The following is a 14,326-nucleotide window of genomic DNA, read 5'->3' on the forward strand; positions in this document are numbered from 1 at the left end:
ACCAGTAAACAAAAAGCAAGGCAACAAGATGAAGGATGGTTTATAATGTGCTTCAGACAGTTCTGCCAAATGTACAATAAATTAAATGAGTGTTATGGAGAAGGGGTGGGGGTGGGGGGGCCCTGCAGATGCCCACTTTTCCCACTGAAAATCTAGATATCTAAAAAAACTACAAAGAGTTTCAAGAAGACCTGTTAGACCCTATGGTATACAAGCTATGCAGAACAACAAATTAAAGATTTTACAAATATTATGAATGAATTAGGCTGATGAAAAGGCAGACTCGTGGTTTGAACTCAAATGTTCAAAATTAAGGATAACTCAGGATAACTCTCCAAACTCTGTTATTTGGGTCTATAAGGTGCAATTAGTTCTATGTCATGTAGAACAGTGTACAGTGACTGAATCTCATATCAGCCTGGTTTTGGACAACTGAACTGAATGCAATTGTTGTCCTGTTCTCAGCACTGTACTGACACGAGCTCCACCAGAGCCCCTGCTATAACGTATGTGCAATAAAGCTTCTTTCCACTTTCTATAAATGGGCAACTTCCTGATAAAATCTAAACCAGCCCAGCATAAAGGTCGCAAAAGTGATTTACAACAATGGAAGCCTACCGGTTCAGCCCCCTTGTAGCTCCGCCCCGCTGCGCACACCTGTGAGCCGCACCTGTCCGCAGACCTGCACTCAGCACCTGATGCGCCCGGCCTGGGCAATTCTTCCTCTTACTTCTCCTGCTCAGAAAATCAAATCTCTCACTTCCCGCGCTTTTGTGTCGTCCACCGGTCACCCTGGAGCTCCTGGCTTACCTGCATGATCCGGAGCTCGTGGCCCGGTTTCAGAGACGATGCGGACTTTTCCGCGTCGAGGCGTCGCATCACAGCCAGGGGAGGACCGGAGGTCAGACCCGAGCCTCGATCAACGCTGAGAGACCACGTGGACAGCTGAGAGGAAGATGGGACCACCAGGACAACAACTCCAACTACAAGGGCAACGGATGTGCAGTCGGAGTAAGTCATCCATAAGATATGCGTCAACATATGTAGAATGAATAAGAAATACACCTTGGAAAATAGGTATTTTAATTTGACGGAGAAACCAGACCATCTACTGCGGTGAAGTTATTTGCATTTGATTCCCAGCAACATGTTTGGTTTTAGACATCTTATTTCAAAACACTGCCATGGCATCCTCGGAAAAAAAAAAAAAGAAGAAGAAGAGGTAAACACACCCTTAGCTTTACTAGATTAAAGAACTTCGCCCTAAAGCAAACATTTATATTTATTTAAAGCTTATGCAAACCGAACGCTGACTGGCTTTTCTCGTTTGTCTGGGTGCCTCTATCAGCCACCAGATCCTTATCTACTGGAGGACAAGCTGTGCGGGATGTTGGCTTTTTTCTGTCTCAGTCAAACAACATATTTAGTGAAGATACAATCAAGTTACAACTGGTTGAAGAATTTAAATAGCCTTGATTATACAAATTGAGCACAATTAATAAGCAGTATTAATGTCCTTAAATATTTGTAAGGAATTAAATGTTATGAAGTAAACATAACGTTGTTTTAATGTCCTCTTTAGTTCTGGTAGATTTTTGTCAAGTCTAAGTAAATAAACACCAATGATGTCATTTGTGATGAAAACTACAGATAATTGTATGATAATTAGAAATGTGTAATACGTTTCTAATTATCATACACTAATACATGTTATGCTGTCCACAGCATAACATGTATTAGTGTCTCAGTAACAGCTCTACAGCACAAAGAACAGCCTCAGTGATAAATTGATTATAATATTATATTCATATTGCAAGAAACACTATTTTCAATAGTCCCTCTTGAAAAGACAATTTCAGGGGATTTGTTAATATATGGAAGCCAGTCTTGGATTTGGTGGACCCCTCTGGGCTTGACTTGTTCTGCCAGATTAAGAACAGTGGAACTGATTGTAGCTTCCCCTGCTGATTTGATTTGCATGTAATGATGTTAGTGTGTGTGTGTGTGTGTTCTGTTTTGTAGGGTCGTACTGAGATTCTGTTTTGTTGAAGTAGTTCAATTTTTTTTAAAAAGGGCCCAAAAATTAGGAGATGCATTCATTTTTCTTGCCCGATTCTTTTCTATTGGCCTGTATCCAACTGTCCAACGAAGTCCTCTGGCATCTCAGACATCTGCACAACGTACCCTATAGGTTTAGGCCCCGGAACCATATAGGCAGATTTAAAAAAAAAAAAAAAAAGGTTAAGGTTTGGGTTACTTATGTAAATTAATTATTTTGAGTTAAGTACCTTATATGTTACAAAAGTTTAGTTTCTTATGCAACTTAAAAGTGACTCTACATTGATTTTTTTTTTCTCAATCACAGACTTAAAACACCAGTCTCCGCCAGTCGTTCTACTCCATCACATGACTTCCTTTTTCAACAGCCCGGTCCCAAATTTAGGCATCTCTTAATTTTAGAGCTGCTATTGTGACACTAATATGTTTGAAGCCAATGCGGAAGTGCCTTAAAGTGTAATACCACCCAAAGCCCCTCGGGGTTGGCTCCAAAAAGGCTCTGGCTCCAACAGAATTGCTTGCCCGCCTCATGTAAAATATAAGAGGTAACAGGTGTATAGCCAGCAATGTCATCTGATGATGAGCTGTCTTTATGCACCTGCTTCCATCATGCCATCTTTGTTTATTCCCTGCAGGGCTGCAGCATGCCTCAGTATGAGGTGAGGAACTGGCTGCTGCACTTCCTCTTCCTGCTTTCAGCCGGCCTCGGTCACGAGATCTTCTACATCACCTGTCTGCCCTGCATACACTGGAACCTGGACCCTTTCCTGTGCCGTCGCCTTGTCAACATGTGGACTGTAAGTCGGTGTGTGTGTGTGTGTGTGTGTGTGTGTGTGTGTGTGTGTGTGTGTGTGTGTGTGTGTGTGTGTGTGTGTGTGTGTGTGTGTGTGTGTGTGTGTGTGTGTGTGTGTGTCAGACCACCTCAGCATGCACACACAAACGCAAGTCTTCAGTCTGATGTCCGTCCGTCACAATGCCACCTCTCTTCCCACTGCTGCGCCATCTCCCTCTCTTCACCTTTCAACCTCCTTTCATCCCTCTCCCCCCTTCCAGTGACCTGTCTCTGACACCACTGAGTCCATATCTCCCCAGGCCTCGGGGGCCACAGCGGCCAGCCTGACCGGGGCCCCCTGACACGGTGAGAGGCCACACATGAGGACAAATCAGTGGAAAAAAAAAGAAAGCGAGGAACTCCCTTTTTTTCGACGTTTACTGTGATACAATCTGGCGAATTACAGCCACAGACCCAGAAAACAAGTCAAACGGCATCCCAGAAGGCGTCTATATGACACTCGTAGCGACACACAGACGGGCCCGTACACCATCGTCCCTGCAGTGTGTGACGGCAGCGTGTTTTTGTGCCCTTTGTGTCCCCGCCCCGAGCGCTTGGTGGGTGCCCTGTGTCTGAACCCCTCGTTTGGCTCCCCGGGGGGAAGAGACACCATTCTTCTGGAATCCTGGCTGCACTATGCCCCTGTGTGAACTCCTTTCAAACACACACACACACACACACACACACACACACACATACATTGCCGGCACTCCCCATCTCGGCTGCTAAACACATACTCATCGCCCTCCCTCTAGTTAGACATTACCAGCTCTACACTGTGCTCTCCTCCCCCTGGTCGACCAGCAGAATGTTTTATTGGCCTCATCAGCGCCTTGAGCTTTCTCTCCCTCCGTAGACCGACCATTTGGTCTGTCAGGCCTCGGGCCGCATCACCCCACACTTCCAACTTCTCCCAGCACCCTGCCATTGTGCTGTTGGAGTTATCTAAGGTTCATGGAGTGCTGTGTTCTTCTGTCACACACACACACACACACACACACACACACACACACACACACACACACACACACACACACACACACACACACACACACACACACACACACACACACACACACACACACACAGCAACACCACATCACGCCAACAACATGAATGGCACTCACACATACACACATGTGCCCTTGTGTCCTTCACTGCTCTCTGTTGGCTTCACTTGCAGGGTGACTTTTGTTGACTTACAAAACAGTGACTGTCATTAACCATATGGTCATGAATTACAATGCGGTATTATGGTAGCGTAGTGTTATGCAAATCATACACCCGACGTGCTGTTCAGAGGGCCGGAAATCTCAGATTGTACTTTAACATAGTGACACAAAGGGCACACGCTGAGATGCGAAGTTTTGTTTGGACATTTAAGAACACTGGTGTGTTTAGTCTTATTTGTATGCACTGCTAATGGCAGATGATGGTCACGATCAATGACAAAAAGTAATTTTTATTCCCAGAGGAGTGCTCGAACATGACCACGAGAAAAGTTACCAATTTATTAACGTCAGCTATAAATTTAGAAAAGTATCCTGAAAATGTTCGTCGCATGTGTGGAACATGTCCTGAAGGTGGCCTTCAGTAAGTATTACTCAGGACTACTACAGACCAGCCCAATGTCACCAAAGTGTGTAATACACTCGTCAGTTAGGTTATGCGTCACGTGTTGCTTAACCTCAGAGAAATAAGTACATGCACGTATGGCCAGGTTCGTAGAAGGAGGTCACGTAAAGTGGGTGTGGTTGGATGGCTTCAACACAGGGTGTTCACCCAGGAGATCAGGGTTCAAGTCCATCAAAAGAGATGTGGATACCTTTAAAGAAATCTTTTCCTGATCCTGATCACGTTTTCCGCTCTAAACCTATGCTACATGCTGTATATGCTCTACGGTATGCTGCAGTGGACTGACGGGTGAATTATAAGTTTGTGCGTAATAGTTGGGTGGTTCTCCAAGTCCAAAGTGCTTTAAAAAAAACAAAACAACTAAAACACAAATTATTCATGAACCATTTGGCACAAATTAGATTATTTTTTTTAACGGAGAAGTAAATTCCCATTTAACAAAAAACTAGATCTGTCCAAAAATAGTAAAAGAGCAGCACAAGAGTTGCACTCTAAATGAGAAATTGTACAACTGCACTACTTAGAACTGGACCCAGAGGAATTGGTTTCTGCTCTCTTATTAAGGCTATCAGTATATTGCAGAAACCATGCCGTGGGGATTTGACAGATTGGCTCCACAGTTATATAATGGAGGAACATGACTCCCAAAATGGCCATTGTACAAATTAAGCTCTACCATTTGCCGTTAAGGAGTTGTGCAGTCACTAAAGTTCAACTTTTTACGGCATTATCGTTAAAAGCGATGAGTTTTATAGCCTAAAATGTGCTATTTTATTATTTGGTGAGCACAGATAAACAAAGAATCTATCATTGCCGATGTGATTCTATTGGCGTGACCTTTTGGCTGAGCTGCGATGTGTCATTTAAAATCGTAGCTAGCCAGCTATCGATCGTATCACTGTGGAACAAAACAAGACATCTTGTGAGTTTTCTCCTTTCAAACAGTAAGATAGCCCTTCTTCTCTGCGCACACGCGCACACACGCGCACACACGCACACACACGCACACACACGCACACACACGCACACACACCCACATGTTGACAGATCAAAGTCCAAAGCTGCCGCGGCCTCGATCGATACACTTATTCACAAGATCACACCCAGTGTGTGTGTGTGTGCGTCTTGACCGGTCTTTAACTCTTCTTCCCTTAAAGCGAGCAGAATGTCCCTGGCTCGGCCCTTTAGACGTGACGGTTACATGGAGACGCTGGAGCGACAGCTTTACTGGAGGCAGCTGAATGTGAATGTTTGCGTGGATGGTGAGTGTAGAGGAGGGGGCGGGGGCGGGTGGAGGGGAGGGGAGAGGAGGGGTGGGGGGGGGGTCATCATCATGTCATGCAAGCACTTGAGCTGGTGGGCAGATTCAGTGCGTGAAGGCAGAGGGTGGAGGATGTGCGCACAGTATGGATTGTTGTATGAATGCAGTCATGGTGGATGAATGTGCTCCGATGTGCTAAATGGGATTTTGGTATTTTGGGTCTGGGGCTGCTAGGCACCTAAATTCCCAGTGAGATATTGATATTAATTTAATGTTGGTGTGTTAGGAAGCCAGGCCAGAGGTGTTTTTAGCTTCTCTCTCTGTAGTTCTAGCTTTGCCATCTCCATTTGAATAATTCACATGGATAATTTTTTTTTTAACTGTCTTTTTGTCATGAGTATTTTCACACATAACCCAAAAAGTAACATTGTTTTGGAAGGATGTCGATTTTTCTGAGCTTTTGCAACGCAAATAAAGGGATCAACCAAACAGATTATGCATTTTAGGACATCCTGAGTTTTTGCTGTGGAGAATATCCATTTAGAATATTCTGAATTTGAAGCACACATGCGAGGTATTTGTACGCCACCCCTAAAACTTTCATGAAGCAGACAGAGCTAACGGCTTCGTCCATGTTGGTCGGCTCACCTGTATCATCAGGTCTGAATGCAAAATATTCCCAAACAAAACTCCGCCTGTGTCATGACTGACTGACTCCGACACGTCACGTTAAAGCATCTCCTTGTCAGTTAAAATGAGTTTACAGCAATATTAAAGTCTTCTCATCGTGAAAAGTATTTTTGCCAGGCCCCTAATAAAATATAGAAACTTGTCTGGCATGCACAGACCACTGACTCCAACCCATATCCAAAACCTTAAGGAGGAACTGCATCGCTGACTGCAACCCTGGTCTCATTACCCAACATGCCGATCTTCACTGTTGTGGCTGAAAGGGAGCAAATCCCTGCAGCCGTGTCCCAACATCTCATCCAATCTCTGCCTGGAAATCCACAGGAAGTTACTGCAGCATAATAATTCACACCGTCTTAGAAATGAGCGTAATGTTCGACGTCTCTATCTGCGTCTCCATCTCTACGAGTTACTGCTCTCCCAGCAGGTCAGTAGACTTTTATATCTCGTTTGCCATGGTAACACGCGTTTCCTGATTACAGTGTCAGTGGAGATGGTAATAACAACCTCTCTATTCTCTCCCTTAAACACACACATTAGTATAACGCTCCCTGTCTCTGCGCGCTGCCTCCCCGCTCCTCGCTAAGACAGCCATTCATTAAATATACAAGGCAGAGCTTTAAATAAACCTGGAGCTGGAGCAGGCTGCCCCTCCGAGGGCCGCTGGGGATCTTATGAAAGAGAATAGGCAGCACATTTGGCAGGAAAAGCACACCGATACCTACATACCCCACACACACACACACACACACACACACACACACACACACACACACACACACACACACCTTGCACTGACTGTGTCATTGTGTCAAGGGCCCTCCGTCTCACCCCGTCGGCTAAAGACGCCGTGTCAGCAAACTCGTCCTCCTTCGCTTCTCTGATTCCTACAATAGATTTTGTTACTGTATGAGGGTGGGTCTCCACTCTAGTGCAGGTTTTTTTTTTTTTTTTTTTTTATAGAGTGGGGATGATGACTTATTTATGAGAGTTTGCGGTTGTTTTACAGCACAGCCTAATCAGGATTTTACTTCCTCCTCTCATTATTTTACCATCTTCCTCCGTCTCTAATTCCTGCCTTTGTGTGCCAGCCTCCTGTGGCACTCTGCTGCGGCCCTTTGTGGTGTTTAATTGTTAGGATGCCGTGGGCTTATTTCCGTCAGTTAAAGATGACAAATCTGTCACGCATGAAGCCGACAATGAAATAGGTGTTGCACCGGAAAGATACCATCATGCACCACAAGTAGACTCGTGCACTGTGTCCTCTCTCTCTTCCCCAGTTGGTGATGTACATCGGTCAGGTGTTGAAGGATGTCCTGAAGCTGCCCCGCCCTCTCTCCCCACCTGTGGTCAAGCTGGAGACGCGTGTGGAAGCAGAATACGGACTTCCCTCCACCCACGCCATGGCTGCTATCGCCATCTCTTTCACGGTTTTACTGAGTGCCCCCTCCAGGATACAGGTGAGCACAGTAACAATGATCTGCAACGCTTGGCAGTTGTGAGCTGCAAAAGGCACTAGTGCATAATATGTTTTAGTAACTGATCTAACTTGACTTGTTATGACCTTTCAACTGTATCCCACAGTCTCCATCAGTAAATGGAGCTGGCTCAGGTTGAGCAGTCAAACCAAGACATGAGTCATTTCATGTGACCATGTGACCAAAGCCTAAATCATACCCTGTAAAGACACCTAAGGCAGCTCTGTTTGTGGCTTTATGAATGGCAGCGTCAGTTTTTCTCCCTGTTACTTTGGTCCAGACTGAAACATGTCACCGGCTGTTAGATGGATTGCAGTGAAGTACAAACTTTGGTCATCTCCAAATGACTTTGATGATCCTCTGAAGCCACCGTGACACATACATGTACGTCAGTGAGGAAGAAGAATCATGGGTCCATTGTCAGGTCAAAGTTTATGCAGTCTAAAACTTTGGTTTTCAGTTGACTTTTTAGGTAAAACGTAACTTTTGAATGGGTTGTCGTGACATTTGGTTTTCACTAAACGCGGTCAAAACTCCAGCAACACTTGCGGTATGGAGAACATCTTTAATGTTAGACCAATGCGTCTCGACTTAGCTTAAGTTCGACATACCACAAGTGTTGTTGGAGTTTTGACTGCTGGTAAATTGTTTTTCCTTCTCCGTGCACCTCGGCAGTCGGTGACGTTGTGCCACAAACCTCCATCTTGCTTCCAAAGTTTTCCTTTCTGCAATAAAAAAATGTAATCTACTAGATGATTGAAGTTACGTTTTATACAGATGTACACCTTCGACTCCTTGGCATCTCCTGCGGCACCGCCACAATTTCGACTACTGAGTGAAATATCTTGACATCAGTTGAGTGGATTGGCCTATCCCTTAAATTTGGATTGTGCCATCATTGCATCAAAGTTTTATTCACCCAGCTCATCAGTTTGTGACTAAATACCTGACAAACGGACACTCTCGTCATCCTCAGCTGTTTTTGTAGCCTCTGTAGTGCTAATTAGCAAACTTTAGCATGCTTCCACGCTAAACTAACATGCTGAACATGAACCAGCAGTGTCAGAGATTCCTCCCTTGTTCTATAATAGTTAACAGTGAGCAATACATTTAGATTTCAGACACTCACTTATGTAATAATGTCATTTTGCATCTACAGCCGCAGACTATGGTAACTTTCCCATCTCTAACATGCTGTGCATTGCATTATGGGAAGCAGGACTGCGATTGACACTACTTTTTTTTTATTCCATTGTAGGCACTATATAGTACTATATATACATTTACAGATTATGGGCTTTCAAATTAAATATCAGACAGGAAACAAGTAAATAAGGAGACGCATCATCTCTCCTGCTGAGGATTAGGGACATAAAACACTACTATACCATCACATCTAAATTTGACTCCAATAACAAAGACAGATCGAGTGCTTCAGAGAAAGCTGACGAGTATCACCTGGGATGAGCAACAACATCAGTCTGATATTCAGAGATCGTGATAACAATGAAGCTTCTTGATTGGTGACTGTGACATGATGACTGAAACAGTAATAGTCAATAGATACACTGCTCATTACTATGAAAAATGTTGTTACCACCATTACTGACTGCTATGATGTACTCCAACCTCCATTAGAGCCAGGAAGCAAAGGCTAAGTGGATTTTGACTTGATATCTCATTAGATGTGCTATTAAGTTGCCATGGAATTTCATGGATTCCTTTTATGATTAGCGAGGCACTTGTTTGTGTTAGATTTGCCCGACCCAATGAGCAGCGTGTCTCGAATCAAAGTGTTGAATGAGGTTAAGTTTGAGGCACCGGGAGCCTGTGGATGGCAGCATGAGATGAAGGGAGTGGCCCCGCTGTCCATCACCGAGTCCCGACTGTGCCGTTGGACAATGGGCAGGGAGGGGCGGGGCCAGCAGTCACCATCAGTCACCATCAGCCACACCCGTCGAGCTGCTGTTTGGTCTTCTGATGGACTCGACCGAGTCAATGACTGTCAGTCCCCCCTCCCGACTCGTCCCCTCTTGATCTCTCCCACTCCGCTGCCAAGTCAATAAAACACTCAGGGGCTCAATCATCGGCCGTCTTAATCAAGCGCTGTGTTTTAATGAAGAACCGAGTGACTGCTAAATCTTTCAGTCTGTAGTTTACAGTCCACAGCTGTCAGACTGATTTGTGGTCAAATCGTTTCAACTAACTCGCCGTCACGTCTTCTTGCAGCGGTCGTTCTCAAGGTCAGAGAAATCAGATCAACAACCCCGAGACACTGCGCATACAGTAGAGCACTTAACTGTGGCCTGAAATTCCTCAAGGATTCCCCTTGAAAAGAGCATCCATTGCTATAGATGAGTAACAGGCTGTCGCGAAAGGCTCCTCAATAGCCGCAAGGCCTCGGGGCAACTCGGGCCGTTCCCAAAGCAGGTCAAAGGTCACGACAGTCAATCACAGAGTGACCCCCTCCTATCCCTGGCATCCTTTATGGCCATTCATTAAAAAAAAAAAAAAAAACTCTCTTCATGAACTACCAGTGAATAGGCTTCCAGCTGCAAAAGGACAGGAAAAGAGACAGGAAAAAAAAGGGTGGGGGCACAGGATGGGAGGGTGGAGGAGGTGAATGAATGCACGAGGCCTCTCTTCTCACTGTTATTGAAATGGAGGGGGAAACAAAACCTGCGGCTGTAGGTAAAGGAAGGAGGGGAGAGAAGACAGAGAGATGTCAGAGGAAGAAAGGAGCGGTGAGCTGATGACGGGCAGGACGTCAAGCAGGCAGGACGGATCACTGGAAACCAAGACGATTGACGAATGGATGATTTGATGGCGAACTAACAGGAAAAGAAAAACGCTCCAAATGCAAAAACCCTCTTGCATTTTCTGGAGGAGTGACTGTGTGACGACTTCTGCTTCGACAGATTCAATCTTTTATCATTTAATCAGGGAGCGGTCTTTGACTTTGTGACGCTGTGATGGCCGGTGATAAATCTGTGTGTTTTTTGTGTCTCAGTTCCGGTTCGAGGTGGGTCTGCTGATCGCAGTGATGCTGTCGTCCTTGGTGTGTCTGAGCCGCCTCTACACCGGCATGCACTCAGTTTTGGTAAGCCATTTCCTCCACACACACACACACACACACACACACACACACACACACACACACACACACACACACACACACACACACACACACACACACACACACACACATTCTACAGCATAAAACATTTAAGCTCAAAGCGGGATTCATAATTCATATCTGTGTCTGTTTAAACTGTCTGGCTGAGCCTTTGATCCAAGACTCAAAATTCTGCAGGCACTTCCTGCTGCCTCCCTTCAAATTGGAAATATTAATTTAACAGTTACGAATTATTGTTCAATTCTGTTTTAGGAACATATCTGTCACATTTATCAGGGCTCCTCATCACTGAAACAGTGTATTTGTGTATTTCGAAGTGTATTTTTGTACTAAATATAGAAAGAAATGATAAAATAGTCATTATTTGTGGGAGATATGCTCCACTTCCCCGCTCAGGGTAGAAAATCCCCAGATGATGCCACTCTCATATGTGACGGTGAGACCGAAAAGGGGCCAACGCCATTCCTGTGCTGTGGTCCACATGAAATAGTGCTCTTCCATGTCAGGACTCTTACTTGTGTTGTGCAGGAGTTTCTACAGAGTTGTGTTGTTTCAAATCATTCACTGCTGTTCTGCACTGACTGGAAATAACTGCGGCATGTGAACACATCACCCCCCCCCCAAAATATCTGCACCTTTAATTATTTTATCCAGAAATTAATGTGTTTTTGTGTTCTCTGTTTAACACACTCGATAAACACGCTGATTCTTCTGTCCAGCAGCAGCAGTGAAAAAGAAACACTTTTGTTTGGTGTTCAGGAACAGATGCAGCTTCCTCAGAGACCTTCAGTTGAAAATCCTGTACGTCCGTGGCCCCGCCCCCCTTCCTCTACAGAGCCAAGATGGCGACCGTTTAGGGCGGAAAGTGTCCAGAGTTTCACACTTCCTTCATGGGCCATTTAGAGTGCATCATCCTGGTACTTGTAGTGCCCTGCATGTTGCTGTACTGTCAGTGTGAACGCACGAATGCACTAAAAATAGTGCGCGTTAGTACGCAAGTACAACATGTGGAACACAGCAGTGGTTCAGTGACATATGTCGCTGCTCTCAGATGGTACGTTGCTCTCAGATGGTACGTTGCTCTCAGATGGTACGTTGCTCTCAGATGGTACGTTGCTCTCAGATGGTACGTTGCTGGTATTCCATCGAAACAAACCACATCCCAGTGACTGCTCCCACTGGACCACTCAGCTGACGATCAGGCCGTCACATCAGTTTGCAAATTTAATGTTAATGACACGATGTCAAGAGAAGTAAATGTTCTGCACTTGTATGGTGGTTTTTTTTCACCCTGCTGTTCTCAAAGTGCTTTAAAACGTGCCTTCCGATCACTGACCGATGGCGGCAGAGCTGCAGTGCAAAGTGCTCACCTGCAATCAGGAGCAACTTGGGTTTCAGTGTCGCGCCTGAGGACACTTGGACACGTGGACGGGAGGTCCCGGGGATTGAACTGCCAATCCTTCGATTGGTGGGCGACCCGCTCTGACATCTGAGCCACAGCCACCTCTGGAGTTTCATTTTAATTTTCCTCTTCTGGTGTCAGCAGTAAAGCAGGCGTTGTACAGGAAGCGTTGGAGAGGGAGCTGAGCTGAAAGGGGAAGCTTTCGATTTACCGGTCGATACACGATCCGACCCTCACCTACGGTCAGGAGCTGTGGGCGGACATCTAAAGATCGCAAAAAGATAACATCCGGAGGGCGCTTGGAGCAGAACCGCTGCTCCTTCACGTCGAAAGGCTAGTCAGTGATCTTTATAGGAGCTGGGAGGCAGATTTAGTTTTCTTGAGAATGTATTGTGTAACATACAGGATAGGCAATGGTTTTGATCAGATATTGCCTATAAATAGTGCTTTCCAAGGAGCCAGAAATGTCAGCTTCAAAAGCACCTACATTCACCAAACTTTGCAGTTTCTGTATTCTCAAGGTTTTTATGTCGGAGTTTGGTAAATTATTAGATTTGTTCTGGAAATATCCATGCAAATAATGCACATTTAATTAGACAAGGGCTCATTTTGCATGCTGAAACATAGAATTTCATAAAACTTGTAATACAATACTTGTCTTAATGTAAGTAAGCAGCTGGGGAAGTTTCATGATGATATCTAGATGTTAAAATTTCCCCCCTATTTACCTGCTGTGTTTTGGCTTAAATGACAGACACGAGTTGCACCAGTGGACTTAATCAACTGTACGCAAGTAAAAGTGCTCCTGCTAAAATAATGTCCCTGTGCTTTCAGGACGTGAGCTGTGGCGCTCTGATCTCCGCCGTCCTGCTGTTGCTCACCTACCCTTACTGGGAGACCTTCGACCACTTCCAGCTCACCAGCCGCTTCTCCCCCGTCGCGGCACCGCTGCTGCTCCTCTTCCTCGGCTACACGTACCCGGAGCTGGACCATTACAGCACCACGCGGGGGGACACGGTCACCATTCTGGGAGCGTGCGCCGGGTACTCCGTGGGCTCCTGGGTGAACGTGCAGCTGGGCCAGACCTTCGAGCCCCAGGGGACGCTACCTGTACCCCTACCGACGCTCACGCCGAACGCACTGGCACTGGGTGCCGGTCGCTTCCTGGTGGGAGTCGTAGCGTTGGTGGGAACTCGGCAGATAATGAAAACAGGGAGTCTGAAAATGTTGTATTGGTGGTACAGGCTGCCAGAAAAGGACGACAGCGCCAAGAGGAGGAAAGAGATCGAGGTGCCTTATAAGTTTACCACGTATACAGCTGTTGGACTTGTTCATTCTATACTGGTCAATAGAGTCTTCATGTTACTGGGGCTGCTATGAACCATTGACATAAGACTGATGTTTAAGTCTGGACAGTAATGAACCTCATATTTATTTCATTGTGCATCCCGTTACTTCAAATTTCATATCTGACGAGTTCTCAACCGGGAATGATTCAGTCGTGTACTTGTGACTGATTTGTAACTGAGCTGAGAGCAAATGAAATACTTTGCTCACATAGCAATAAAGTTTTTATGACTTAAGTGTCAGTTTGATCATTATTTGAACGGCCGTTTCTCATTGCAGCTTTTCATATTTCTGAACAAACACGTGCCAAAAAAATGTCTGTGTCCCGAGTTTCCTGACACGTCATCAAATGAGAAGAATCAGCACCTTCAGCCAGACAAGCTCGTACCAGTCAGACGTCACATTTAAACCAGTTTAACTGAAACGCAGCAACTGAATTTCACCCGTCTTTGTTCTCGAAGGCTGAACGCTGTGCAGGTTGGAGCAA

General features: G+C 45.4%; 1 protein-coding gene across 2 annotated transcripts; it reads left to right on the forward strand.

Moving 5' to 3' along the window:
• The first annotated feature begins 929 nt into the window (after window positions 1-929).
• On the forward strand, window positions 930-14,075 carry sgpp2 (sphingosine-1-phosphate phosphatase 2). 2 transcript variants are annotated; one of them, XM_069691608.1, is made up of 5 exons: window positions 930-1,011; window positions 2,694-2,855; window positions 7,757-7,936; window positions 10,965-11,054; window positions 13,327-14,075. In XM_069691608.1, the coding sequence occupies exons 2-5, from the start codon at window positions 2,703-2,705 to the stop codon at window positions 13,870-13,872; spliced, it is 969 nt and encodes a 322-aa protein (XP_069547709.1). In that variant the 5' UTR covers window positions 930-1,011; window positions 2,694-2,702; the 3' UTR covers window positions 13,873-14,075. The 2 variants fall into 2 exon arrangements, with proteins under 2 accessions (XP_069547709.1, XP_069547788.1); XM_069691687.1 differs by lacking the exon at window positions 930-1,011 and adding an exon at window positions 3,112-3,196 and having other exon boundaries at window positions 2,797-2,855.
• The last annotated feature ends 251 nt before the right edge of the window (window positions 14,076-14,326 follow it).

Source organism: Brachyistius frenatus, unplaced genomic scaffold (genome assembly GCF_029030835.1).
Source record: "Brachyistius frenatus isolate BFR_SWC_R1_liver_20210118 unplaced genomic scaffold, ASM2903083v1 Contig_1, whole genome shotgun sequence".
NCBI classification, from domain to species: domain Eukaryota; kingdom Metazoa; phylum Chordata; class Actinopteri; family Embiotocidae; genus Brachyistius; species Brachyistius frenatus.

What these genes read in the sequence shown, in the direction of transcription:
- sgpp2 (XM_069691608.1), top strand. Translation starts at nt 2,703, where the DNA reads ATGCCTCAGTATGAGGTGAGGAACTGGCTGCTGCACTTCCTCTTCCTG. An exon ending in GCCTTGTCAACATGTGGACT is followed by an intron (nt 2,856 to 7,756) that starts GTAAGTCGGTGT and finishes TCTCTTCCCCAG; the next exon opens with TTGGTGATGTACATCGGTCA. An exon ending in GTGCCCCCTCCAGGATACAG is followed by an intron (nt 7,937 to 10,964) that starts GTGAGCACAGTA and finishes TTTGTGTCTCAG; the next exon opens with TTCCGGTTCGAGGTGGGTCT.